Below are 27,631 nucleotides of genomic sequence, written 5' to 3' on the forward strand. Positions count from 1 at the left end.
AGCGGATTCCGATCACCTCAAGCCTCTTTTATAAGAGCTCTTCTTCTTCCACTCAGGCTCTTTATTTTGGTATTTTCATGGCCAATTGCTTAACTGTATTCACTTTTCATCTCACACACTCCTCCTTGGAGTCCTCATTCACAACCATGATTCGCTCTAGAACTATTTCTATACTCGTGACTATGAAATCTCTAATTCCTAGATTTATATTGTCACAGTGCTGTCAGTGATCTTTCAAAATTCAAGTGTTCTTCTTCTAAGTTTTAAGATGCCTGAGTATGGAGCAAAGATGCTCAATGACTTAGCTCCTACAGCTGCACATCCTCATGTCCTGTAAATCCTCCATGTGTACCTTTCCTTCCAGTGATGCTGAACTCTCGGGTCTTGCCGTGAATCAGTCTTTGTTGCATTTGTATAACCACACACGTTCCTGACTTTGCCAGGACTCCTCTCCCCCCTACTATTTATTCAGCTTAACCCTACTTGTCCTTAACCATTTGGCATCAGATTATTCAGGAAACATTTTCTCATCTCAAACCCTGAATGAGATGTGCTTAATCCTTCTGTGAAATCATCACAATTAACTCAATGCTCTACATTTGTATCCCCAACCAGACCAAGGAACTTTAGATCAAAGACTGTACCATATTTACTGATGTTCCCTTCAGGGCCTGGCATCATGTCTGATTGTGGTCAATTCTCAATAAATATTTTTATGAATGAGTGAATGGAGCGATGAGTGAATGATGGCATCATCCAATGTTGTAATAAAGAGACTTGGAAAATAAGGCAGTCAGTTTGGAAGCTCCTATGATAACACAGATGAGAGGTACTGATGGATTGAATATGCAGCAGGAGAAAACTAAAGGCAAAAGCAGGTTTATGAGGCAAATAAATAGGAAACTGAAAATTTCATTAGTAATTGGGAAGTTTAGAGGAGCAGTAAAGATGACCCCAAAGTTTTGAACAAAGTTCTTCACAACTTGGTTTGCAGGTAGGAGTTAGAAACAGGAGGCTTCCTGAACATTTGGGTTGTGTATTGCAGCTTATTTTCTACTCCCTACCCCATCCTCTCCACCCCTTACCCCTAGTGTTTTCAGTGACTTCCGTCTCCAAAACAACCTTCAGAGTGAAAACTGTTTTCTTTCCAAAATACAAATGTGATTACATGCCTCCTTTGTTTAAATCAACTCTATGCTCACCCTTACTTACACTTTAGAGAATGAATTCTCCTCTGAGCAACTCTTTCAAGACCCTTTACAATGTGCTAGACTGTCCATGTAGCCTCTTGTCCTTCTAAGTATCTTGAGCTTTAACTGCAATGTTTTCTGAGTCTCTGAAAACTATGCTTAATGATCTTCATTCAAGTTCTTCCTGCGTGCCTTCATTCATGGTTCCTTCTGCCTTGTACCTTTCTTCCTCTCCCTCTTAACCCCTAGTTCTTTTGTACACATTTTAATGACCAGCACAAATGCAAATTCCTTTGTAAAAAGCACGCTAAATCCCTTTCCCCTTTTCTCCTCTGTGCTCCTATAGCATTTTTTTCCTATTGGTCATACAACATTTTCTTTATAGGTAGATTTCATTAGACATTTATAGGTAGATTTTGCATTAAGTAGATTTTGAATTTATTGAAGGCAAATACTTTCTTCATTTATGTGTGTCAAGAACATAGAAAAATGCCTGCTGCATGGTGGATGTTTAATATAAATAAATATGTAAACAAATGGAATTGAGTGAGTTTGGTAAAGAATGATGACATTGAGAAAAAAGTGATATATGATAGACTGAAAAGCTCAATATATTTTTTAAATGATGAGGGAACACTTACAACTTTGCTGATTTCTACATAAATCCTCTCATTCTTTATCCTGAACAGAATTCTCTCTCCCATGATTGTTGATCACTTTGTAGTCTCTTCCATTGATGGTGATTGTATAGCTCACTGCTCTCTTTGCTCCAATAAGTTAAAAAAAAAATCATACTATGCTTTAAATTAGTGATTCTCTTTTTTTTCCCTCACGTTTTGTCTCACGCTGAATTCTACAATACCGTTTGCTCTTCACAAATGTACTCACATTCAGCCTTTTCAGAATTCTGTTAAAGCCCAGAAGATAACTGGCATTTCCTTAAAAATAATACACATTTTCTTCACTTTTCATATCAAGGAAAATAAATACACAAACATTGGCTTTCTCTTGCATTCCCTAGAACTCTTTTTTCTTTTGCGTTTGGCATTTTTGATCTTTCTGATTTTTCACGGTTCTGTCTCTGTATTCTGTCTGGTATCAGAAACAGTGTTGCTCCCTAGTAAATATGAGGTAGTGAGAATGACAATCAAACATTTTCAGCTACTTGGAAAGAGATGTTATTTAAACTGTGTGTTCTGAATGATCTTCCCTTTAAATAGAATGAATTTCTTACTCCATTCCTGCCCAATATCTAACCTCTTGCATTTTCTTCTAGGTTGTTTCTTAGCGACTTCCGTAATACCTATCAATTTAGTGTCTTCTGCAGATTTCATGAACAGACTAATTCCTCTTGTGGCTCATCAACGACAGCCTTAAGTAAAATTGGAATTCCTCGCTTAATTCCATAAATATGTAGTTTTAAATGACACGGCTTGAATTCAAATTCATATAAAATGTTATTTCAAGTAAGATTGAGCTTTTAGACCCATGTGGTTCCTCAGTGCCATTATATTTCAGTTTTATTCATTTTGGTTTTGCTCCTTTGCAGTAGCCTCTGCTAAGCTCGTCCATTAAAATAGACAGTCCTTCTAAACTCTGGTTGGAGCGCAAGTGGCATAGCCCCTTGGGGGGGTAAATGTAATTTGTTTGATTGGATACTCAAGCTTTTCAATTGTTTTATCTCCTTAGAGAAACAGAACCTTTCTAGCTTTCAGGTCAATTGGTGTAATGGTTGGATCCAGATGGAGTGACACTTTCTCCCCCTTGTAAGTCTCTGGCTCCTCAGAGAAATCCTTGAGCAATCTGTTGACAACTTGCTGTCATCTAGCTGGTCTCATGGTATAAATGACTTAGACGCTGATTCCGAGGAGCGTGAAAGCCTAATGGTGAAGTGAAATTTTGAGAAGTGTAATGCACTCTCAAGTGCATTAAGGATAAGGTACTTAGGCAGCTCCCCATGTTTATTTTCTTCCAGCGAGTTTTTTTAGGTCTTTGCCGTTTTTTTTTTGGCTAGGGAAAGAAATTGACCATTTAAACGCGCCCAGATACAGTAGCAGCTGATCACCAATGCTGCTATTGGGAGGTAGGGAAAAGAACGCAATGATTAGCACACGTGTTGTAGGAATCTAGGAAAGTAGAAAGCAGATGAAATCGGGTTGGCAGAAGAAACCACAGCCCAAAATACACATAGGAGAGAAAAGTCGTGGCGGATGAGAGAACTGAGTCGTGGGTGTCGTAAGCCTGGAGCTGACAGACTCTGTGGGCAGGAGGATACGTGGGGACGACTGCTGGGGACAGGACTTGGCAGACAGCACCTGGAGTGACCGTCTGGATCAGCTTCTCCCACTTTTCCCCATCAGATGGCATCAGGCAGTGGAGACGGTTGACCTCAGTTTGGAGCGTAGAGTGTGGGCTCTAGGCCAGAAGAAGGCAGGCTGATGCAACCCGGGTGAAAGGGGATCCTTGCAGCGAGAAAATGAGTTGTGCTGCTTACCTGCTCTTGCCCTGTAGTTTTTGGATCTGATCTAGACTGAACAGAAACATGTCCACAGGGAGATCCAACCTCCCCCTAAGAGGAGTTTCAGAGATGGAAACAGAAAGAATGCATGGGGAGAAATCGCAGAGAGTAGAAACAGTTATGTTAAAGTTGCGGAAAGAAATGCTTTCGAGTTTGAAGGGTTTTGTGCTGGTGCTGGGACTAATGCGATGACCTGATTAGAGCTGATGTTATTTTGTGAGTGCGCGTGTGTGCGCGTGTGTATGCATGGATGGGGGATGGGTGCAGAAAGGAAAGAAAAACTGAATCATAAATATATTGAGAGAAAAGTTAATTAAAATATGATAACATGATAGAAAGTTATTAAGTGATTATTTAGGCTGGCTTGTGCATTAAAGGACTCTCTGAGGTGGCAATATATAAGTGAGATCTGAATGGCAATAAGGACTCAGCTAACCCTGCATGCCTTCATCCTGACGACCTGTATTAGAAAAAAAGTCTCAGAAGTCCTAAAATCTCAACCTAAATTGAGTATTTAAACATTATAATTCAAAGGTGAATTTGTGGAAGGTAGAGGTAAACTACTACCTAAGTATACTTAATGGAAAGTTACAGTCATTTACAAACGTCCATTGTTTACAAGTATTAGGAGATAACAAAACACTACTGAAGTATCCTCAGCAGTCAGTATGGCGTGGGAGACAATGGATATTATGCTGATTTTTATATTATCTATTGTAAACTTAGCAATTCTCCCCCAACCTTTCAATTGTTTTACCCTTTAATAGTCACCTTCATTCTTGATTTGCTCTTTCTAAAAATATATTGGAAGCAGAGGTAAACTCATTGTTATTCTCTTTAACAAGTTAAATCAACACGCAAATATTTCTCCCACCGGTTATATTTGTCCTGGGTCTCACGATCCTGGGGCCTGTCAGCCTTTGGAGAAGGTTAATCCAGGCTTTGCAGAAAGAGATGAACTCTATTCCAAATACACCACCAAATTTAGAGGGTTTTTTTTTTTTTGACAGCTGCTGCTTACCTGGGGGAAAATGGTTTGGAAAGAAATATGTAAGAATTGGACTGTATAAATGTGAATTATAAAAAGACAAGTTGAATATTATTTTCAAGAGCACCACTTGAATCTGGTGATCCAATTGCTAATACGAAGTTCTTCAGATGATAATACAAGTGTTCGTTTATTTTGCCCAAATTGATGACACAATCTTAGTGTTTTTTCATTGTGAAGGGGTAAAAGAAAGGAAATTTTGCTGAATGTTCTACATTTGACCCGTAAATAGCTACTTCTGTTTTTAGGGCTGATATAATCCTTACCTTAAAAGAATGCCTATTTGCTGCTGTCATTTTTCTGTCTAAACCGAATTAAATGTGTGTGCTTCTCCATTACTGATTGAAGAAAAAACTGCTTAGACAATTACTGTCTCACCAGGTTTAGGGCAGAGAGCACCCCCTTTAAACAAGGGTCACCATGAAGACCTTGTTCTCAATTCTAGAGCGTCTTCAAAGATAAAGCAATTCACATCAGATTTCATGATCTAGTTCTCTAAAGGAGGTGAAAGAGATTCACATTTTTCCTTTGGCCTAAGATGGCTCTTCTTCGTTTAGTTTATGAGACACATTTTCAATAAATTTTGCTCAGTACTCCTACAGCTGGAAAATAAAACGAAAACAAAAAAAATTAAAAGGACACACAATGGCAGGACGACAGGTACTTGTAGAAAAGCATGCATTTCTTTTAGGAATGTAAAATTAATAATCCATTAATTATTTAATGGAATATTCCACCTTTGTTGATAATTTTAGTAGGAGTAACTCCTGCAGAGAGGAAGCAGGCATTTTACCTCTGTTTTCTTTATACGGCAGGACTCCATTTCAACTTACAAATTACTGCTTAGGATCTTTAAGATAATCAGTTGAATATTGGCATGGAGTTGAGTTTTTGGATTGTACACAGAAATGATTGCCTATATATTCATCTACATATTGAGGGCTGGATTGCTGACCCTCGGACTTTGGGTCAGGAGTGAGTTCACATCTTTGTCTTACTCCCTGAAAGTATAAACAGGAATCCAGCGTCCAACATTTTTGTTGGACGATTTGACCTAGTTATATGCAACTTTATAATTTAAAGAGGTTTAAAAATCTGGAAAAGATTTCGGGAAAAAGTGAGAAAGATGACTTTAAATCCAACACATTGAAAAGAAAATAATTTTAAAAAAGGATTGATCAGTATACATGGAAGGCTTGGGATAACTTATAAGCCTCTTTCCATTTTCTTATTTCTTGCGTTTTCTGTAGTCCTTCCCGCAACTCACTTATTCCCTATCTTCTACCACATCTGCCTTTTGCTAATTTCTATTCATCTTTCAAGTTAGTTTAGTTAATCCTTCAATCCTTAGTTTAGATGAAGCTTCATTCATTCAATGAAGATTTAATAAGTTCCTAATATTTGCTAGTTACCATTCTGGGGAATGAGGGGAGAATAGTGAACAAAATGGTAAAGGAAACAAAGCCAAACCTCTTATTATGGAGTTTAGATTTTAGGCAGGAAAAGGAGACTAAATAAAACAGAAAAATAAATAAAATATGCAGTATGTTTGATGTGGGTAAAGAGAATAGTCTGATAGGGAAGGGGGTTAGCATGGATCGGGCTACAATTTTAGATAGGGTATTAGGAGGGGTTTTGCTAAAATGACAGTTAAGGAAACATCTGAAGGAGATCAGGGAATAAGCCAGCAGGTGTCTGTAGAAGCAACGTCAAGGAGAAGAAATAGAAAATGCAAAGGCTTTGAGGAAAATAGGTGCCTGGAATGTTTGTGGAGGACAGTGTAGCTAGATCAGAGAGCACAGGGGCATACTAATAAAAGATAAGCCAGAGGTAGCAAGGAGACAGATTAGGTAGAAATCTGTAGAACTTTCACTCAGTGTAAAAACCCATTGGTTTACATGTGGTAAATCAGTGAAGTTAGACCACACCTTCACACCATACACAAAAGTAAACACAAAATGGCTTAAAGACTTAAATATAAGACACGACACCATAAAACTCCTAGAAGAGAACGTAGGCAAAACATTCTCTGCCATAAATTGTACCAATATGTTTTCTTAGGTCAGTCTCCCAAGGCAATAGAAATAAAAGCAAAAATAAACAAATGGGACCTAATCAAACTTACATTCTTTTGTACAGCAAAGGAAACCATAAACAAAATGAAAATACAACTTACAGACTGGGAGAAAATCATTGCAAATAACGCAACTGACAAGGGCTTAATTTCCAAAATATATAAACAGCTCATATAACTCAATAACAAAAAAAACCCAGCCCAACTGAAAAATGGGCAGAAGACCTAAATAGACATTTCTCTAAAGAAGACATACAGATGGTCAAGAGGCACATGAAAAGATGCTCAACATTGCTAATTATTAGAGAAATGCAAATCAAAACTACAGTGTGGTACTACTTCACGCTGGTCAGAATGGCCGCCATCAAAAAATTTACAAATAATAAATGCTGGAGAGGGTGTGGAGAAAAAGGAACTGTCCTACACTGTTGGTGGGAATGTAAATTGGTGCAGCCACTATGGAAAGCAGTATGGAGGTTCCTTAAACTAAAAACAGAGTTGTCATATGATCCAGTGATCCCACTTTTGGGCACATATCCCAAGAAAACTCTAATTTTGAAGACACACGCACCCCAGTGTTCATAGCAGTACTATTTACAATAGCCAAGACATGGAAGCAACCTAAATGTCCATTGACAGGTGAATGGATAAAGAAGATGTGGCATATATACACAATGGAATACTACTCAGGCATAAAAAAGAATGAAATAATGCCATTTGCAGCAACATGGATGGACCTGGAGATTACCATACTAGGTGAAGGAAGTCAGAAAGACAAATACCATATGATATCACTTATACATGGAATCTAAAATATACAAATGAACTTATTTACAAAACAGAAACAGACTCATAGACATAGAAAACAAATTTATGGTTACCAAAGGGGAAAGGGGGTGAGGGAGGGATAAATTTGGAGTTTGGGATTAGTGGATAGAAGCTACTATATATATAAAATATAGAACAAGGTCCTACTGTGTAGCACAGGGAACCATATTCAATATCCTGTAATAAACCATAATGGGAAAAATATGAAAAAGAATATATATATATATAATATATGTCTAACTGAATCACTTTGCTGTACACCAGAAACTAACACAACATTGTAAATCAACCATACTTCAATTGAAAAAAAAAAACCATTTACAGTCTTTTGCAAAAGAGTGACATAATCGGCTTTTGTTTTGTCAAGAATCCTTGGGCCTCTGTCTTGAGAATATACTGAAGCGGAACACAGAATGAATCTGGGAGGCCAGTTAGGAGGCCATTGCAAAAATCTAGGGAAGAGAGGGCTTGGGCTGGTGTTGTAGTGAGAGAGGTGGTGAGCAGTGAGTGGATTCTGGTTATATTTTGAAAGGAGGGCCTCTGGATTTGCTGATGGAATGGGTGAGAGGCATGAAGGAAAGAGAGAAGTTGGGGAGGACCCTAAGGATTTTGGGCTGAGCAACTGGAGGAAGGGAATTGCAATGTTCCAAGGTGGGGAAGGCTGTGGAAGAATCAGGTTTGGGGCAGAGATGTTCTTGAATGATCTAATACTCTTCCAAGAAGAGTTGTTGAATAGAAAGATGGGTAATGATCTAATACTCTTCCAAGAAGAGTTGTTGAATAGAAAGATGGGTATAGGGTCTAGATTAGAAGAAGTCTGAGTTAGAGATAATCATTTGGGAGTCATCAACCTAACGATGGTATTTAAAGAATTGAGGCAAGGTGATGTTATCAAGGGAGTACTTACTTATAAGCAGAAAGGAGAAGAGATCGAAAGACTGAATCCTGGGGCACTTCAACATTTACAGGTCCAAGAGGATCCATTGAAGGAGACTGAGAGAAGCAGCCTGAGGGGAAAGGGGAATATTATGAGAGTCTGATGTACAGGCAGTCAAATGACAGAGGTATTTCAAGGAGGGGGGAATGATCAGCTCTGTCAGTGCCACTGATGGTTCAAGTAAGTTGGAAACTAGGAATTTACTGTTTGCTTTTAGCTTCATGGAACTCATTGGTGACCGTGATAGGGGAGTTGTGGTGATGCAGGTGGCATCAAAATGTTGATGTGTTCGAGCTTGAGTGGCTGGAGGAATGCTTTCATGGAGAGAGTAGCCTGGCACAGGTGTCAGGACCTAAGTGTGATGAAGAGGTCTCTGGGGTTGTGTGTCTGGTCATGGCAACTGGATTTTGGTTATGTATAAGAGAATCAAATAAGTATGTTTATTGAAGATAATGGGAGCCAGGTTTCTCCCTTTCAGAGAAGGGAGTTGCAAATATGAAAAGAGAAATTAGAATGAACCTTAGAGTATTGGATCAGAATTGAACTTATCAGTGTAATCCCATTTCATGTATGTATGTGTGTGCATATATATATATATATATATATATATATATGCACACACATAGATAGACATAGAAATACTATATAAGTCAATGTGTAGGTGTCTGTATCGCTCTAATCTATCTTTCTATCTTCGTATTCTCTACCTCTGTCCACTAAGAGGGAGTGGGAGGGCGTGGGAGTAATAGGATGAGTATACAGCACTGATTCTTTGTTCCTAAAACCACTTGTCACTTAAGGAACGAGAATTCCTTGGAGAAATGGTTGATTTCAGGGCCAGGCCAGGGAAGTATGGGTCACTCATTGTCTAAACATGGAACAGCTTGAGCACTGAAATACATATTGAGCACATTTACTATATTCCACTGAATAACATAAGGATTCATGAGTCCATACAGATACAGTTAAGTAAATTCAGGCAATGAAAGCTTAATAAAGAACAGGATATCTGCCCAAAGTGTCTGCTCACAGAAGGCTTATTAATTGCAAAGAGAAATTTTGTTTTTTTACATAAAGAAGCCTGGCAGATACCAACTTAATCCAAAAGATTAAAGTTAACATCATCAGTAATGGAACAACTAGAAATTATGTAACACGTAAGATGTAATAAGATGATCTCTGAGTCACCTGGATCTACTCAGGAGGAAACAGACAAATTCAGATTGAGAGGCGGTCTACAAAATAGCTAGACTGTAGTCTTCAACAGTGTTAAGATCGTGATAGTCAAGGAAAGAGTGAAGAACTGTTCTAGATCAAAGGAGACCTGAGAGTTGTGACAACTAAATTCAACGTGTGACCCTGGACTGGGTTTGTAATCTACAAAGGACATTTTGGGAACTATTGGCAAAACTTGAATGGTGTCTGAGGATAAGGTGATAAGGATGTGTCAGTGTTAATTTCCTGATTTTGATGGTTGTATTATGATTATTTGGGAGAATATCTTTTATTCTTTTTGGTACCAAATGCATTACTGTATTTGGGGATAATGGGTAAATCAGTCAGCAACTTAATCTCAAATGTTTCAGAAAAAACTTCTTGTACTGTTCCTGCTACTTTCCTGTAATATTGAGGGGGTTTTTTTTGTTTGTTTTTTTGTAAGTAATAAAAACCAGAAACTACTAATTGAGACTAGGAAATAGGAAAAGATAAACTGGGCAAAGCAAGTATAGGCAGCTCATAGGAATTCCACTACAGTGGGAAAAAGAGAAATGGGGAAGTATTTGGAGGAGAAGACTTCTAAGATTATTTTTCTCTTTCTCATCTTTGTCCCTAAGCACTTTATTCATGTTTATTTTATTACATTTTCCCACCTGGCATTGAAAATATTTTTATATGCCAGTTTCCATTACAGAATACAAACTCCTTGAAGAAAAGGTCTGTGTTTTATATATGCTTTATATGTAGCATAACACTTAGCATATTATAATGTACTCATTGAATATTCAAACAACTGAAACATTTTCAAAAAAACTATGGTTTTAAATGAAGGGTGTGATGAACAGTTTTCTTCCTAAACATGGAAGACAAAATAAGAAGTTGACTTTTTAAGTAGGGGAATTTGTAGGCATAACAAATAAACAACTTCCAGATTTGGGGATATAAAATGCTGAAAAGGTTACTAAGTATTTTAAAACTAATTCTAATAATCTTTTCAAAGTCATCTGTTCCATATGGATTACATAGAAAAAAGAACTAATGGTGCATTGAGATAATTAAGAGCGTAGAACATTGTGATCATCTCTGTACCAAATGTGAAATTGTGCATGAAATGTTCCTAGACAGTATCTACAGAAAATGGGCTGGCTCTATTCCCATTCCCTAGGAAATCAATAGTAAATCAAACCATTGGCAGATTTCTCTATTTTATATATATGTGTGTGTGTGTGTGTGTGTGTGTGTGTGTGTGTATGTGTGTGTCTGTGTAAATTAATAGCTTTTTTTTGAAGTGAAGAGAGTGATTTAATAGTTTCGGAAGAAGTGGCCATGAGGGTTTTACATCTACTCAAGATAGGACAAAGAAAACTACTTAGATTCCTATGTTAAATTTCTAGAGATTAATTAAGTTGGAGGCTTGTTCTTAGGAGGTTGCAGTATATGGAGAGAGAACTTTAATGGATATCAAGGGTGAGTAGTAAATCCAAAGCATCATACTTAGGGTGAAAATGTAGTACACTTAGGCATGGATCACTTCCAGGGCCTGGCTTGTCTGAGTTACTCAGAGAGGAAAAAACAAAAGTCTGTATGTAGGCGACAGGGGTCTGGTGGGGAGGGGGTGGGGGGATGAACGGGGCAGGGAGGAAGGGAGAAGGGGCCAGGGAGAGGAGTGTTGAAATGAAATGTATGAGCTCATGGGAAGTGAAAAAAAGAAACAAAAACAAGCAAGAAAATCTTGAGGAATATTGCTGTGTCTGAAGTCATTTCCCTGTAGCCATCTTTCATACAAAGAGAATGAGATGTAAGATGTTATCAGTAAATCAGACCAGTAGTGGGAACGCAGGCACATTGCAAGTACTTGTGGGCAACTCATGTGGTTAATTTCTACCAAACCAACCTTCCATGAACAGTTACCTAACTCTTTTTTTCATGTTGTTTGTATAAACATAGCATAGAAAATATTTAATAGACTGGCGTATTTATTCATAATTATATGATTCCATAAAAAAACATGTTAGTAAATAAGGTCACTTTACAAAGGTGAAGAATCCCTGTACGATGTATTTTATCTGTTAGAAAATGGTGCCTTTTCTTATTGCTTACAGTTGCAGAAGAGTGCAGATTGTGTTGGTGGTTTTGTTTTTGGAGTATCTATCAGTCAGTCAATCAATTAGTATTTATTGAGCTTCTGCCCAGCATGTAGGGCATGCTCATCAAATTTGCAAATGACACAAATCTTGGAGGATGTTAAATACATTGAGTGACAGACATAGCATCCAAAAAGATTTTTACAGCCTGGAGCAATGGGCTGAATCTAACAAGATGAAATATAATGTGGATAAATATAAATTCCTGTCCTTTGGTCCAAAAAACTAACTGCCTATGTATAGGATGGAGTAGATATGCTTTAACAGTGATGTAAGTTAAAAAAAAAAAAAAAAGACTTAGTGTCTTAGTGACTAGTCAGCTCAACTTAATTTGTCAGTTTTAGTTGTATGATGTCATGAAATCTAGCATGCAGTTTTGGATTATATTAAGGTGATAATCTTATTTCAGTTTGGCGGGAGACCACATGTAGAGATTGTAGTATTTCTGGAGCCACATTTTAAGAAGAGAGAGACCCAGAACCATGTCATATTTAGAACACCACAGAAACTAAACACGTTTATCTGGAAGAAGACTTAGGAGAAAAATGATATGTGTGGACTCTCGTGTGGAAAAGGGATTGGATTTTTTGCACGTGGTCTCAATAATTAGAGCTGGGGCCTACAAATTGAAGTTATAAGGAGATATCTTTCAGTTCAATCATTTATAATAGTAAAAGCTGTTCAAAGAAGAAAGGGTTCCCAAAGTCTGCAGAAGCAGAATACTGGAGTAGGTAAACCTCAGTGCCCTCATTTTGGGGATAGTAACACGGTAGAGGGGCAATCTGAGAGCCCAGTGAGATACTATAAGTAAAGCACTCAGCGCACTGCCTGGCAAATGGCAAGTGATTATATAGCTCCTTGGAGTTGTTACTCTTCTTATTATGGGAGGTGTTGATACAAAGCCTGAATCATCGCTGTGTTGAGTTAAAGTCAAGAAACTCAATGGGTGGGTCTGATACACTAGATGGTGGTTATTTCTAAATGCTCTCTGGGTGCAATCTCTGAAACCAGTTGTTCTTCTATGTGACTTTGAAGAGTGTAACCTTTTTTTAAAAAAAATTCTCTGTGATTCCATTTCATTACTTGCAGATAATGCCAAACCTGCCTTGGGCTGTTGTAAGGATAAAAAAATGAATATATATATAATTTAGAACAATGCTTGACATGCTAGTTTTTCAATAAATGAGAGCACTTTTATAATGCTGAAGTATTCAACAAAGGATCGTTGTAGGATACAGGACTTGAGATATATGTTTTGAAAAATATTAAAAATTTAGGTAAATGAAAAGCAGTAGCAAGGTTATTCCCATATGGAAATAGCTTGAATAAAACATGGAGATGGAATTAAGCATTGTGGGATCATCAGACAGTAAAGAAACCTCACCAGTTAGGTGAGGTTGGCTACTGGTGACCAGTTAGAAATTAAAGTGGATGGAATGAGTGAGGGAAAACCTCGGAAGACCTTTGGTTTGGGACGGTAAGCAGAGTGGCATTCCACATGCTTTCAGGTAGGGGATGAAACATACATGTGATATTTTAAAATAACCTTATGAAGTTTTCAGAATAAATTGCCTTCCTTATGCTTAAAAATTATAGATGGAATAGTTGAATCTTTTATGCAAATCCTTCTTTATCCTAGAAATAGAAATTCTATTTCAGGGCAATTTCTATTTCAGAAAGTCCAAAACACTTTCTCCTCCATAAAGTTTTCCCTTCAGATTCATATCACAGTGGTTTTCTTTTTTGTTTGAAATCCTTAGCATTCAGAATGTTTTTTGTATTTGTATCATCCATCATCATCTGAGAGTGAATCTGAATTCACGATCTGTTGCCAGGTCACTTTGTGTTAAATCTATGAAAAAGGTGTTTTTCAAAAGGCTTAAAATGATTTTGTTTTAAAATGAGACCCATCACATTAATGAAACTGATATTCTTGGGAGGCTTATAAGTTGGTTCTAGGAAGACAAGTCCCACGGAGAAGGTCCAAAAGTAGTTTATACACCACACATTCATGGATGAAGGTGTAACTTCTCAAAGCAACTCCGTAAAAAAAAGACAACACCGCATTAACTGCACGAAGATTCAGTACCTAAGTAAAAAACAACCGTCATCATTTGTAGTGACTCAGACACTATTTAGTACGCTAAAATTACCCTGTTGTTTCATACATACAAGCTCCTTGAGAAAAAGTACAGTGATTTTATTTTCTTGGTGTAACTCATAGTGCCGCTGTGGGCGCTGGGTTAATGCCGTATTGAATTAAATTTAAATTAGGAGGATATTGGCAACAGGAAAACTATAGAACTATTTCTCCAATGAGGAAGTCAGCATAGGTACTCTGCCTTTTTGTTTCCCAACCTGAATCAGCAGTTTTTTGTTTTCCTTTTTCTTTGTTGTTGTTCCTGGTGGTGGTGGCCTACAGGAGTAGCATAGCAACAGACATTTGGCGTTTCAGTGGAACAAGCGATTGTTGACAGTTACAAGGTGAACTTGGGTGTATGTTTTCCCTTGGTAGCTTCTCAGCAATTGTGTGACCTTCTGGAATTCTGAATTATGCTCCTCTCTAATCAGGCATGAGAATGGTTAGGAATTCTACCTTTTTAAGTCTACTACACTCTTGTGCTCAAAGGAACGAGTACAGCCTATCCCAGGGACACCAAATTTGGCTCCCCCAAACAATGGCTAAAATAACATTTGAAACCCTGAGAGAATGAAGGCTGGAGAATGACTTGCTCCCCTGTATCTTCTTTCCAAAATGTTTTTGGACGTCTTATGAAGGCGTTTAAGGCTTTTTCTACAGCTGCTATTGGTTTTGCCAATTCATTCCTTCAAGCCACACCAATAAACACGTACAAACTCCTCTAATCCTCAGAGAGGTGGAGAAAAAGAGAGGTGGGAAGGGCACTGTAGGAGAAGGCTTTCTTTTCACAGGTGAGAAATTCTGTCGTGTATATTCCTATTCCCCTAAATAACTGGCAAGGGGATTATCACGGTGAGCTACTGCAAAGAACCACCATCACGGTTACAGTTGCAGTGTGACGGGGCCCCAAACCTGAACTGCAAAGTAGCGTAGAGGATCCTGGAATATAAAACACGGTACAGAACACCAAAGAGGATTTAATCTTATTTATAAAAAGGTGGTTGCAGGGGGTGTCACAAACAGGCGACAGTGACTCGGGATCATCATTAATCATGTTTTAAGGACCAGCAAAGTGAAAACATTCTTCCGGAATTCACTGCAGTGACACTGAATCCTTCTACTAAGCAAATATGTGATGAGTTGATAAAAAGAAAAGAAAAAAGAAAGAAAGGCCCTGAACTCTTGACTACAGATATAATACAGTGAATACAGAAAATCAAAAGCATGCTTTCTATCTGACTCAAAATAAAGGTGCACTTAAACTTGTAAAAGACAACATTTTTATTTGAATGATATGACAGAAGTGTCACAGGATGTTACCTGCTGTAAAGAAAGCCAAAGAATTATTACCTTTATTAGACCAGTGGCACCGAGCTTTAGCCATACATTTCTAACTTCTGTCCCTCTACAGAGACAATTTTCTTTTCTTAAATAAACTGTCATGCTAGTGTTAATATATTGTTGGCTCTCTCATGCTCTGAGAATACTGCTGATATAAAACATGTATATGTTAGATTGGTAATAGTATCTTTAGTGTAGCTGACTAGAACAAATGTGTTTCCCTCATGGCTGTGCTAATGTGATAAAGGAAAATTGGCTGTTCATCAGCTTTTGGCCGGGTAAAGACAGTAGAGATGGAGCCACATTCTTTTTTATGCATTAATACCATCGAGAACTTCTCACGAGTTATATTTCATGTGCCTGCATGTTGCGCAAAGATGTTGTAAAACGTGAGATAATGCTACAAATAACAAAGTAGAAAAGCCTGTATCTTTTATAATGATAACAGTCAAACACCAAATGACAGTAACAGGTTGTAAAAAATGGGATGCAAAAAAACCCCACAGTGACAGTGTATATCCAGGTCTGTGAGGAGCTAGTGTGTGATTTTAGGTCTTTATGTTAAAGCTTCGTTTTATAATTAAGTAAAATGCAACACAGGGTCAGTGAGTTTAGGAAAGAACATGAAAGCAGGTTTTAAATGAAAGCAGGTTGGGTAGAGTGGATAAAAGCCATATTGAATAAGTTTTTCAATAAATTATGATGCTAATTTCTAGGTGTGTGTGTGTGTGTGTGTATGCTTTTTTTTTTGTTTTGAGAAGCAGTTTGAAAGGAGTTCACTCGTATGATTTAAATATATCAGAGGCTGGTTATTTTTGTCAATTTTTGTAAGGCTATTTTAATAAAATTTCATTTTGAATGCTATGATTTGATATTTTTAAATGAAAATGTTAGCATCTGACCTTCAACTACAAGGCATTAAATTTCAGTGAAGTAATCTGCATAAAAGTTTGATTGAATTGACTGTTCAGGGATCAACACAGACAAAAATTTCATAACTTTTTACGGTGTAATCCAGGGGTGGTCAGACTACACTCACGGGACAAATCTGGCTGGTTACCTGTTTTTATAAAAGTTTTGCTGGAACACATCCGTGCCCATTCACATACATGTTATCTCTGGCTGCTTTCCTATTACAGCAGAGTTGAGCAGTTGTGACCTGGACCGTTTGGACCACAAAACCAAATCACTTGGCAAACAAATAAAAAATATTTTTCCTCTGGCTGTTTACTGAAAAAGTTTGTTTACCCCTGATGTAGAGCATTGTTAGGTTGCCTGATGAATTAGCCTAGAACACGATTGGCAGTTTTTTACGTTATTCTGTATTAGAGAAGTATAGATGAAAATTACCGACTAGATACCATCACCTAAGAAAGTAAATGTTTACAAGGAGCTTTTTGTACTAGCAACCTAAATTGAATTATATCCATATGTAATGCATTTTTGGTATATCTGGTTTTGAATATTTTTGCCCTTTGTGTTCATTTGTTTGTTTCCAAATACGACTGTAACAAATCTAACTAGTAGCTAAAGAAACAACATGTCTCCAAAAACACTTATAAAGGCATGACAGTCAGAGTTGTTAAATATATGGGACAAACAGTATGTTGTTAAATATGTGGGACAAACAGTTATGCATACCCGTGAATACCCTGGTAGACATGACCCCAGCACAAAACTATAACATATAGGTTTATATCTAGATATACAAACACAAGACATATTATTGAGCCACTAAAATAAAATTCCAGTCTTTCCAGCTGAGGGAAGTGGAGAAGTAGGAAATTAACTTGAGAAAACCTGCTGAAGTGTAGTTATTATAAAATAAAAGGTTATGCAATCAAAATAATAACGGTGATAATTTCTTACAGGTACATCAGACAAAAATCAGTTTCTTCGTCAATGGTTTGGAAGAGGATAATACAGCTTTTGATGCAAGAACTCTAAGTGGTTCAATTACAGATTTTGCCTCTGGTACTATGCAAATAGGACAGAGCTTAAATGGTAAGAGTCCGACTTCAGAAAATTATTTATTTTATCCAATTACACTGTTTCTTAAAAATTGTGTCAAAAATAATATTTTAAAATACCCAGGTGTCATTGTTTCCTAGCGCTGCTGTAACAGCTTAATTAAGCTGGGTGGCAGCTTAATTAAGCAGATTTCGTCCTCTGGTGGTTCTGGAGGGTAGAAGTCTGAAATCAAGGATTCAGCATTGGTTTCTTCTGCAGGTTCTGAGGGGAGAATTCATTCCATGCCTCTCTCTTTCTGGTGGCTTCTGGCGATACTTAGTGTTTCTTAACTTGTAGCTGTATAACTTCAATCTTTGCTTCCATCTTCACCTGGCCTTTTCCCCTTCTCTTTTCAGGACACTTGTGACCAGATTTAGGACCCACTCTAACCCAGTATTGTCTTGTCTCAAGATCCTTAATTACATCAGCAAAGACCCTTTTTCCAAATAAACTCACAGTTGCAGGTTGCAGGTAGTCTTATCTTTTGGAGGCCATTATTCAACCCACTATATCAGGGAATCTTTAAAATTAGAATGTCTCTATCGTTTATTTTTAAAGTAAGAATACTATGTAATAAACTATATATTTTTTAAATTTATTTTTTATTGAAGTAAAGTTGAATTACAATGTTGTGTTAATTTCTACTGTATAGCAAAGTGACTCAGTTACACATATATATACATACTTTTTTATATATTCTTTTCCATTATGGTTTATCACAGGATATTGAATATAGTTCCCTGTGCTCTACAGTAGGACCTTGTTGTTTATCCATTCTATATATACCAGTTTGCATCTGCTAGTCCCAAACTCCCACTCCTACCCTCTCCCACTCCCCTCCCCCTTGGCAACCACCAGTCTATTCTCTATGTCCGTGGTTTTGCTTCCATTTCATAGATAGGTTCATTTGTGTCATATTTTAGATTCCACATACAAGTGATATATGGTATTTGTCTTTCTCTTTCTGACTTCACTTAGTTTGATAATCTCTAGTTGCATCCATGTTGCTGCAAATGGCATTATTTTGTTCTTTTTTATGGCTGAGTAGTATTCCATTGTTTATATGTACCACATCTTTATCCATTCATCTATTGATGGACATCTAGGCTATTTCCATGTCTTGGCTATTGTGAATAGTGCTGCTATGAACATAAGGGTGGATGTATCTTTTTGAATTATAATCTTGTCTGGATATATGCCCAGGGGTGGGATTGTTGGATCATATGGTAATTCTATTTTTAGTTTTCTGAGGAACCTCCATACTGTTTTCCACAGTGGCTGCACCAACTTCCATTCCCACCAGCAGTGTAGGAGGGTTTCCTTTTCTCCACACTCTCTCCAGCATTTGTTATCTGTAGACTTTTTAATGGTGGTCATTCTGACCATTGTGAGGTGGGACCTCATTGTAGTTTTGATTTGCTTTTCTCTAATAATTAGCAATGTTGAGCATCTTTTCGTGTGCCTCCTGGCCACCTGTATTTCTTCTTAAACTATATTTTCTTTCTCTTTTTTTTCAGGTTTGTATTTTATTGTATGGCTATTGTTAAAGTAGGACTTAGAGTATTAGACAGAAACTGGAAAATAATAGTCAACATGGAATAAACTGGATTAATGGTGTTCATATCTTCCCACCCTAAAAATGGGCCATGTAGGTTAAGAAGATAATATGCATCACATCCTGAAAAGAGCAGAAGTTGTATTTAGACTTCTCTTGAAATAACTATCACAGTGGTCGATAAAATTGTCTACACTTTAAAATGGGAATGTGAATTATATTATTAAAAAATGCTCATTATAAGAAAATCCATACAACACAGAACTCTATAAAATAGGAAGCATTTTCCTTTTTTGACCTTCATCGATAGATATAGTTAACTTTGTTATACCCTTCCATCATTTTTGTACATATAGCTAGAGATATGGTTATAAATATAATAATTTTCCAAAAATGAAATTGTCATACATATGCTTTCTCTGAGCCCTCTAAAAATAAATACTTCCGCTCCAAATGTTATGAGGAACATATCAGTATGCCTTCTCATTTAAAATGGCTGCATTGTGCACAATTGTATAGCTGTAACCAAAACTTTTTAAACAAGATTGTATTGATGAGCATTTAGGTTATTTCTACTATTTCAATATTATTAGCAGTTATTTGATAGAAAACACTAAATATATATATATCCATATATTATATGTGTGTCTATAGCTCTCATGCCTATACGCATATACATATATATGTGTTTGAACAATTGCCTGTGCAGTTCCCTAAGACCTTTTACTTTGGCGTCAATTTCCCTGATTTCAAATCCCGTCTCTCTACTTACTAGCCCCGTGACCTGGAATAACTTTTTAATGGCTCTAAACTGTAGTTACGTCCAATTTAAAATCTTGATGATGATGATATTACAGTCCCATTGTGAGGATCAAATGAGGCTATGTCATAAAAAGCACTACTGTTTTTCCAGCATCTGGTACCTAGTAGTTGCTTCATATTTGTGGAATGAATGAATACTGTACCTTGTATATACGAACTCATATTGATATGTAATACTATGATTAGTATTATAATTATTTCCCTAACATGAATCAATAGAAGTTAAATAGGTTTAAATATATGGTCATTTAAAAATTTTAATACATCTGAGATTGATTACCCTAAAGCTTAACAACAGATAATCTCCAGAAAGGTTGTGAAAATTTACAACCTCACTTAAAAATACAGGTAAGTATCTGCCTCCTTAAACAGTAACTGACCTTACAAATTATCCTTGTTTTTTTTTTCACTTTTGTCATTCCTCTCATTGAAAAATGTTTTTGTACACTGCCTTAGAATTATTTGGCCATTAGTGAGGTTCACTGGCTTTCCACATATGTCTTGATAATTTGCATTTCATTTGTTAATTCCTCATACATGTTGTGTGTCTATATAGTCTGGAATTTCTTACTTGTAAAAGCTCATTAATGCTAAGAATATTATGTTACACACGGTTTCGTTAGTTTTTAGATAGTCTGATAACTTTGCGTTATAGAAATTTAAAAATATTGTAAGTTGTTAATAAAGGCAAAACATGCATGTAACATAATGCATAAATATTAAGGGGGTACAGCTTTATAAAATTTTAATCCTATGTAATTCTCATCCAGAATGAGATCATCGAACATTTCTTGTATTAAAGACTCCTAGTGAATACCGACTCTAAAGGGAAACAAGAATAGTGTTAGTAAGGACCTCTATTGGCATAGATTAGTGTTGCCTATCCTTGAATTCTCATGTAAATTAAATCATGCAGTAGGTACTCTTTTGTGTCTAATTCCTTTTCTAAGCACTATGCCTGTAAGATTTATCTATATTGTGTGTTGCTATTTCTTTAAGCTTTAGGAAATACTTCTTTACTTTTTCAAAGTGGGTATTCTACCCAAAGATATTTGAGAATTTCGGCGATCCATGTCCTACCAACACTGAGTATTGTCATATGTTATTGTTGTTTGCCATTCTGGTGGCTGTATGGTACATTTCTTGATGATTTTGGATGTTGAGAACATTTTCACGTGCTTCTTGGTCATGGCTATGCTCTTTTGTGAAATACCTATTTACGTTTTTGCCTATTTTTAGTTGGATAGTTTGTCTTTTTATTGCTTACAGGAGCTCTTCAGTATTTTGAATATGAGTTCTTTGACAGATACCTGGACTTCAAATATCACCTTCTGGGTTATGGCGTATACTATCATTTTCCTTTGATCAACAGATATTCTTAATTTTAGTGAAGTCCAGTTTACTAACTTTTCTTTCAAACTTAATACTTTTCATGTCCTGTTTAGAATATCTTTGCAAATCCTGAAAGAATAAAGTGTAGGAGAACACCATGAAGACCATAAAGATGTTCCCTTACACTTAATCATTTTCATCACTTCTCTACTACTTTGCAGTGGTAACTTTTTCACAAATTATGTATCTGTTATGTGAAGATGGGTTTGTTCCTGAGCTCACTGTTTTGTTTCAATGGCATGTTTGCCCATACTTATCATTAAAGCATTTAGTTTTCATTATTGTAGCTTCATAAAAGTCTTAATATTTAGAAATATTTAATTTCTCCAACTTTTTTTTTCTTTCAAGATTGTCTTGGCTATTATATGAATTCTAGAAGGAGATTTTCATTTTTCATAAAATTTTGAGGGAATTTAAATCCTTAACTCAATTTTGGGAGAATAGACAGCTATAGAATATCAAGTCTTCCAATCCATGAACATCATATACTCCTTACTTTCTCCCAGCAATGTTTTTAGTTTTCTGTATAGCATCTCATTCATATTTGTAAGACTTAGTCCTGTGTATCTGTTGGTCCTTTTATTCATGTAATTTTACTTCAATTGTTTTGGAACTTTATTCTCTAATTTTCTTTCTGTTATATAAAATGCCATCAATTTTTATATTGACCTTAAGTCCAATGACCTTGCTAAATTTTAATTCTTATAGTTATACAGTCCTATCATATATACATAGTAGGCACTCAAATCTTTTCAGATGTTTGCAATAAAGGAATAAGTAGTCATGGCTTTGGAGTTGTCACATAGATATTTATGGGTGCTGTTATTAATAATTTTGAAACAATGTAAAATTTTAATTTCCCCCCATGACCTGAGTTATCTAGTTTAAAGAAAAAAGTTTATATTTTTAATTTTCAAAAAACATTCTAAAACACTGTGGTTAAATTTCCAGGCTCTGGGGTCAGATAAATTTAGGGTTGAATTCAATTTAGTTGTGTATTTTTGGTCAAAATATGTATCCCTTTTAAGTCTTAGGTTTCTAATCTATTAAATAATGTTTTAATAAATGATTCATGGGAAAATTATAAGAATTATATGAGACTGTGTATGTGTAGTATGTACTGCTTGTCATATTGTAAATGTTAATAAGTGACAACTATTATTAACCTCTTTGAACATCTATTTTCTTCTTGTGAAGCAGAGATAACAATTACTTTCCATAGAATTGTTGAGAGATCCAAAGAAACATGACTCTATTATTTTAATTTGTATATTCTTTTAGATCAAGCTAAACTTACGTGAAGAAGTAATATTTTAAGGAACCAATATATTTAGAAGCTTGGTTTGAGTAATTAGTATATTGAAAAATTTTTAAAGTACTCTGCCTGCAGAAATTCTTAATAACACATTACATCTTGTGAGCCTTATTTCAATATTTACCTCCCATTAGCACTTCTAAAAGTGTTTTATTGCCCCAAATGTTGCTCAGAGTAGTAGACAGTGCCATAAATTTGTCCACTCTGCACTGTGGGGTTGAAATGATTTGCTCCTATTCTATTTCAGTATAATAAATGTTGAATTAATGCTTCCAAAGGACTGTGTGGACTGAAAATGATATTTGTTTTTAAACTGCAAAAAAGTTGATTCAACTTCTGATTGGAAAACACATCATTGGAAAAGGGTTTATTTCCAATGTTACTTAGTTTTTATTACAGTTTTTCTCCTTAAGCTCTGAGCATCGGAGAACTACAGGAGGAAAGAATATTTTAAAATAATTTTTATCTTTTTTCCCATCAATTTATAGGTACGGTTGTACCTACTGTATCTTTTCTCTAATTAGAGATGGCAGATAGACTGGCTCATTACTTCTGCCTAATGAGGCAGGCTCCATGCCACCTCTCTAATCAGAAAAGAGATAGGTACAGAATGTTCCCACAGACTTATTATAAATCATTTTCTTTCTCTCACTTGCTCCTTTTTGCAATAAAAAAAATTAAGTCCCTGTCCTCCATACTTTTGTCCACATCCAAGATGGTTTCATTCAGGAGAGGTAATTGTGCAAGAGATTACTGCGAGCTGAATTAAAGGTGCTCTCATGCAGCACCTGGCTGGCTGTCTCTGCTTTGGAACAGATACTACCTCAAACACGGGCATATCAAACGAAGGCCTTTAGGAAATCAAGATGGCTTTTCTTACTTCTCTGGTTAGGCTTAATTGGTTTCTTTGGTTCTGTACCCAGGAAGCAATGACTTTTCACATGAGTATTGGCCGCTAGAGAGCCTTTTCTTTGAGTCTCATTTCTAACTAGCATAACTTTCTAGAAAAATATGTTGCCAATGACACTTTCTGTTGCTGCAAGCCTTGTCTTTGCCTCACCTAGGAAATTCATCAGTGGACCAGATGAATGCTTTTTCCTGAGCCCTGTATCCGTACTAATGGGATATGTATACGTATAATGTGTACATATTAACGTGGTACTCTGATTTGCTTGGACTGATTTCTAAATATACAAACAGAAACACCTTAGGCCATCCATATCAACCAATATGTATCTGTTTCTTTTTAGAATATTTTCTTCCAGTTGTGTGTGTATTTCAGTGCCTCCAGTTGGGCGTAAAACCTAGAGGAGTTGTGGTAACAGACATGTAATTGTAAGCAATCTCTAACGTCACTGTGATAATGAACTATAATAGCCCTCCACATTGTGGATTTAAAAATACAAAATCATGTGAATCAAAACTTTCCCGAGCTACTTCTGAATTCATTTATCAACAGAATTCTAATTTCCTTTTAAATGTGGGCATCTCTACATGATGCATTTTAAAGTGTGTAGCACATTCTTAAGAAGGTAATTGGTCATTAAGAAATCAGTGGATGTTTGTTATGTAGCTGTGAAAGTGAAAATACAGGGAACAAAACGATAATCATCTGAAGCTGATGCCAGCTTCCCTTCCCTTCATGTTTCCTACCGTGTGTTGTATCTTAATTCACCTGCTTGTTCTTTCTGGAGTTGGAATACTTTTCTTTCTACTAGTGTCCCAAAGGTTAACATTTCTAACTTCAGCGAGGGTATAGAAAGTCAGCTTTCCTTTTAGTTTCGTTGAGATTATGCTTAAATTTTTCTGAGAGAATTTTTTGGGGGGGAATTAGATAAAAAGACAAGAAATAGAAAAGTATAGAAATGGATGGATTAAGACAGGTAAATGGAATGGAAGAAGAGTATAGGAACAAGGTATATAAAGGTATAGAGCAGTTTAATTAAAGATGAAATTGGTTTTCAGAGCATTGCAGAAGAGATATCTAGCAATGCTATCAGGACAAGTGGCCCACTATGGTACAAAAATAAAAAGATAATTTAAATGTGTACCTTACAACCATATTAACTAAAAACTGCAGATGAGTTAAAATTTATTAAAATGTGAAATGTGTAATCATGACGTAGTAGAGGACAGTAAAGGCAAATGTTTCCATAATCCTGGCATATTGAAAGATTTTTATTAGCATACCATGGCCAGAAACACTAAAGGAAAAATATTGAAACATCTGACTAATAAAATGAGAATTTAAAATTCAAACAATGCTTATCATTTTGTACTCAGTTTGGCAAGGAATAAAAAGAGAGAATGCTAGTGTTGGAAAGAGTTTGTGATAACCTGGCAAGCTATGAAAAGTAAAAATGTGGAAGTTACATCATCCAAGTATTCTCCTTCCAGGGCCTATATCTCAAGAATACCATTAAACAAGGCCCTAAGTATGTACACAAAAATGTTCATTGCAGAATGACTTAAAGTGGCAAATAATTGGGACCAGTTAAAAACTTCAAAAGGGAATTGCTTAAACAGATGATAGTTTATACTTAACAATGAAAAAATGTGTACCATTAAGAGAAATAGAATGTCTGTTGGTAGAGACTTGGCAACAGGTTCATGATGTGTTATTACATGAGAAAAGCATGAGTGTGAGGTACACTATACTCTAACATGAGTTGAAGAAATACAAATCTTCACTGGATATTAAACTCATTGTACATAGAGATTATTGTTGTTATAATAATTAGTGCCTGAGAAACAAGGCATGAAATTTAGAGTCGGACAGTTTTTGGTTTGAATCTGGCTCTGCTTCTTAGAAGCCAATGACTTTGGCAAAGAATTGAGCTTCTCAATCCAATTTCCTCATTTGTTTCCTCATATGTAACATGTGTTTTAGATAGAGTTTTCAAAGCAAGTATAAAACTTATGAATAATGTATACTTAGTTCGTGTTTGGTACTCAATGAAACTTTGCTATTATAAATATTAATGTTATAATAATTTAGATATTAAGTTTATTGACTTTGTGAAAGTTAAATATTTAAAAATAATGGTCATGGACTACATTTAATTTTTTGGCTGAAAAGCAAAATTTTCTTAGAGCGAGGAAGAAAAAAATGTTCAATTTAGGGCAATGATGTACTAGATGTTTAAAACTGCTGTATTTTGTGTAGGAAGGTCCCATGAAATAATTTCTTTCTCTCTTCAAAGATTAGTCCTCTCTGGTACTCTTCATTGTTTCTTACAAATCCTGAATTATACCTGGTGTTATTTCTTTTTAGTCTGAAGAATTTCCTTTTTCATTGCTTATAATTCAGTCAGTGGGAAACAAATTCCCTCAGCTTTTATGAAAAATGTCTTTAATTTGTCTTTGCTTTTGAAAGATATTTTCACTGGCTGTAGAATTCTACATAGCTAATTGTAATTTTTTCCATCACTTTAAAGATTGTTGTTTCATTGTCTACTTGCTTTCATTGTTTCATTGTTTCATTGTTTCTTGCCATCATTCATATCGGTGTTCCTTTGTAAGGTATATGCCGTTTTTCTCTTGTTGCTTAAAATTTTCTCTTTTATGTTAATAGTTTAAGTTATGCCTGGATATAGTTTTCATAGTATTTATCCTGGTTGAGGTTTGCTCAGATTCTTGAATGTATAAGTTGAGGTTTTCACTACTTTTGGAAGTTCTGATGATTATCTCTTTAAACTTTTCTTGCTTTTCCTTTTTCTTTTCATTCCACATTCTTTCTCCTCTTACTCTGGGACTTTAATTACACTCATGTTAGAGCACAGATAGTATCTCACAGATCTTGAGCACAGTTTTTACTTGTTTGCTTGTTTTTGTTTTCCCTACTCTTTTTTTATTCTTAGTGTTTCTCTTTGGATACTTTCTATTGATTTGTCTTGATAGTCACTGATTATTTTCTCTCGTGTATCTAGGCTGCCGTTAAGCTTATCTAGAAAATTCTTCATTTTTTAACAGCACACTTTTCGTTTCCAGTATTTCCATTTGGCTCCTTTTTTAGGATCCATCTCTCTGCTCCTGTTTCCCATCTTTTCACATGTATTGTCACCATTTCCACTAGATCTTTTAGTATTTTTACCATAGATATTTTCAAATCCCTATTTGATAATTCCAACATCCGGGCCATGTCTATTGACTATTTCCTTTTTTATGATGGGCCACATTTTCTTGCTGTTTCATGTGTCTTTAAATGTTTTTATTGTTTACCAGACATTTCGTATAAGGGGACAGAAGAGAGAGAAGTAAATAATAGTGACCAGAGAAAAGAGCACTGCTGGGTCTATCAAGCCTCTAGAGTATGTGTGTTAGTGGAGGGTCGGAGGATGGTGGGAGGATAACAGCATCAAACTGATTTGAAGTTGACCTGGATGTGAGCTTTATTTCAGTTTTAATATAATTTAGTTCACCACTGGTTTCAGATATTTGAGGCTAGAATCAGGATGGACTCAGACTCTGTGGTTGGTACTCTTTGGGATTTGTCATCCCAGCCTACGTGGGGCTGCTTTCTTCTTACTCTGTAACTGATTCTGCTACTTCTCACCTCTCTGTTAGGGTTGAGAGCAGATGTCAGTCTCAGTTCTCCTGTGAAAGGCTTGTTACTTTCTAGAATTTAATTTATTCGGATTTCTCTGTGTCCTCTACTTTCTGATGGGTTAAAAATGATTTTATAGCTTATCTGGCTTATTTTGATAGCAAAGTGATGGTCTCTTGCAACTTTCTACATCTGAAGCAGAAGTGAAAGTCCAACTATTATTGTAACACTTGATATAACATTTTCTTTCTTTGACCAACTCTGTACCTTAACTCTGCAGCTCTCTTGGTCCTTAACTATTGCTGGTCTCAGGTATTTTGGCCAAGGAAGGTACCTATTACTTAGCCCAAAAGATTATTTTAGTAGAATTCGAGAATTGACTTGATAGTTACACCTTCTCATTTTTCCTGGAGATTTTTGGCTTTTGTGGGCCTTAAGCTTATGTCTGTTTGTTTTTCAATTTTACATCAGTTATCTTTGGTTTGCCTGAAATCTACTCACTGCCAATATTTAAACCTGAAACATATTGAGGATTCTGAATTTTTGTTGTTAG

General features: G+C 36.0%; 1 protein-coding gene across 1 annotated transcript in view; it reads left to right on the forward strand.

Moving 5' to 3' along the window:
- USH2A (usherin) overlaps positions 1–27,631 on the forward strand; it is a 791,707-nt gene that overhangs the window by 36,227 nt on the left and 727,849 nt on the right. Inside the window, exon 3 of the mRNA XM_065876328.1 lies at positions 17,310–17,442. Within this exon, the coding sequence (XP_065732400.1) occupies positions 17,310–17,442 (133 nt within the window). The remainder of the gene's footprint in view (positions 1–17,309; positions 17,443–27,631) is intronic.

This window comes from Phocoena phocoena, chromosome 1, assembly GCF_963924675.1.
Source record: "Phocoena phocoena chromosome 1, mPhoPho1.1, whole genome shotgun sequence".
NCBI lineage: Eukaryota > Metazoa > Chordata > Mammalia > Artiodactyla > Phocoenidae > Phocoena > Phocoena phocoena.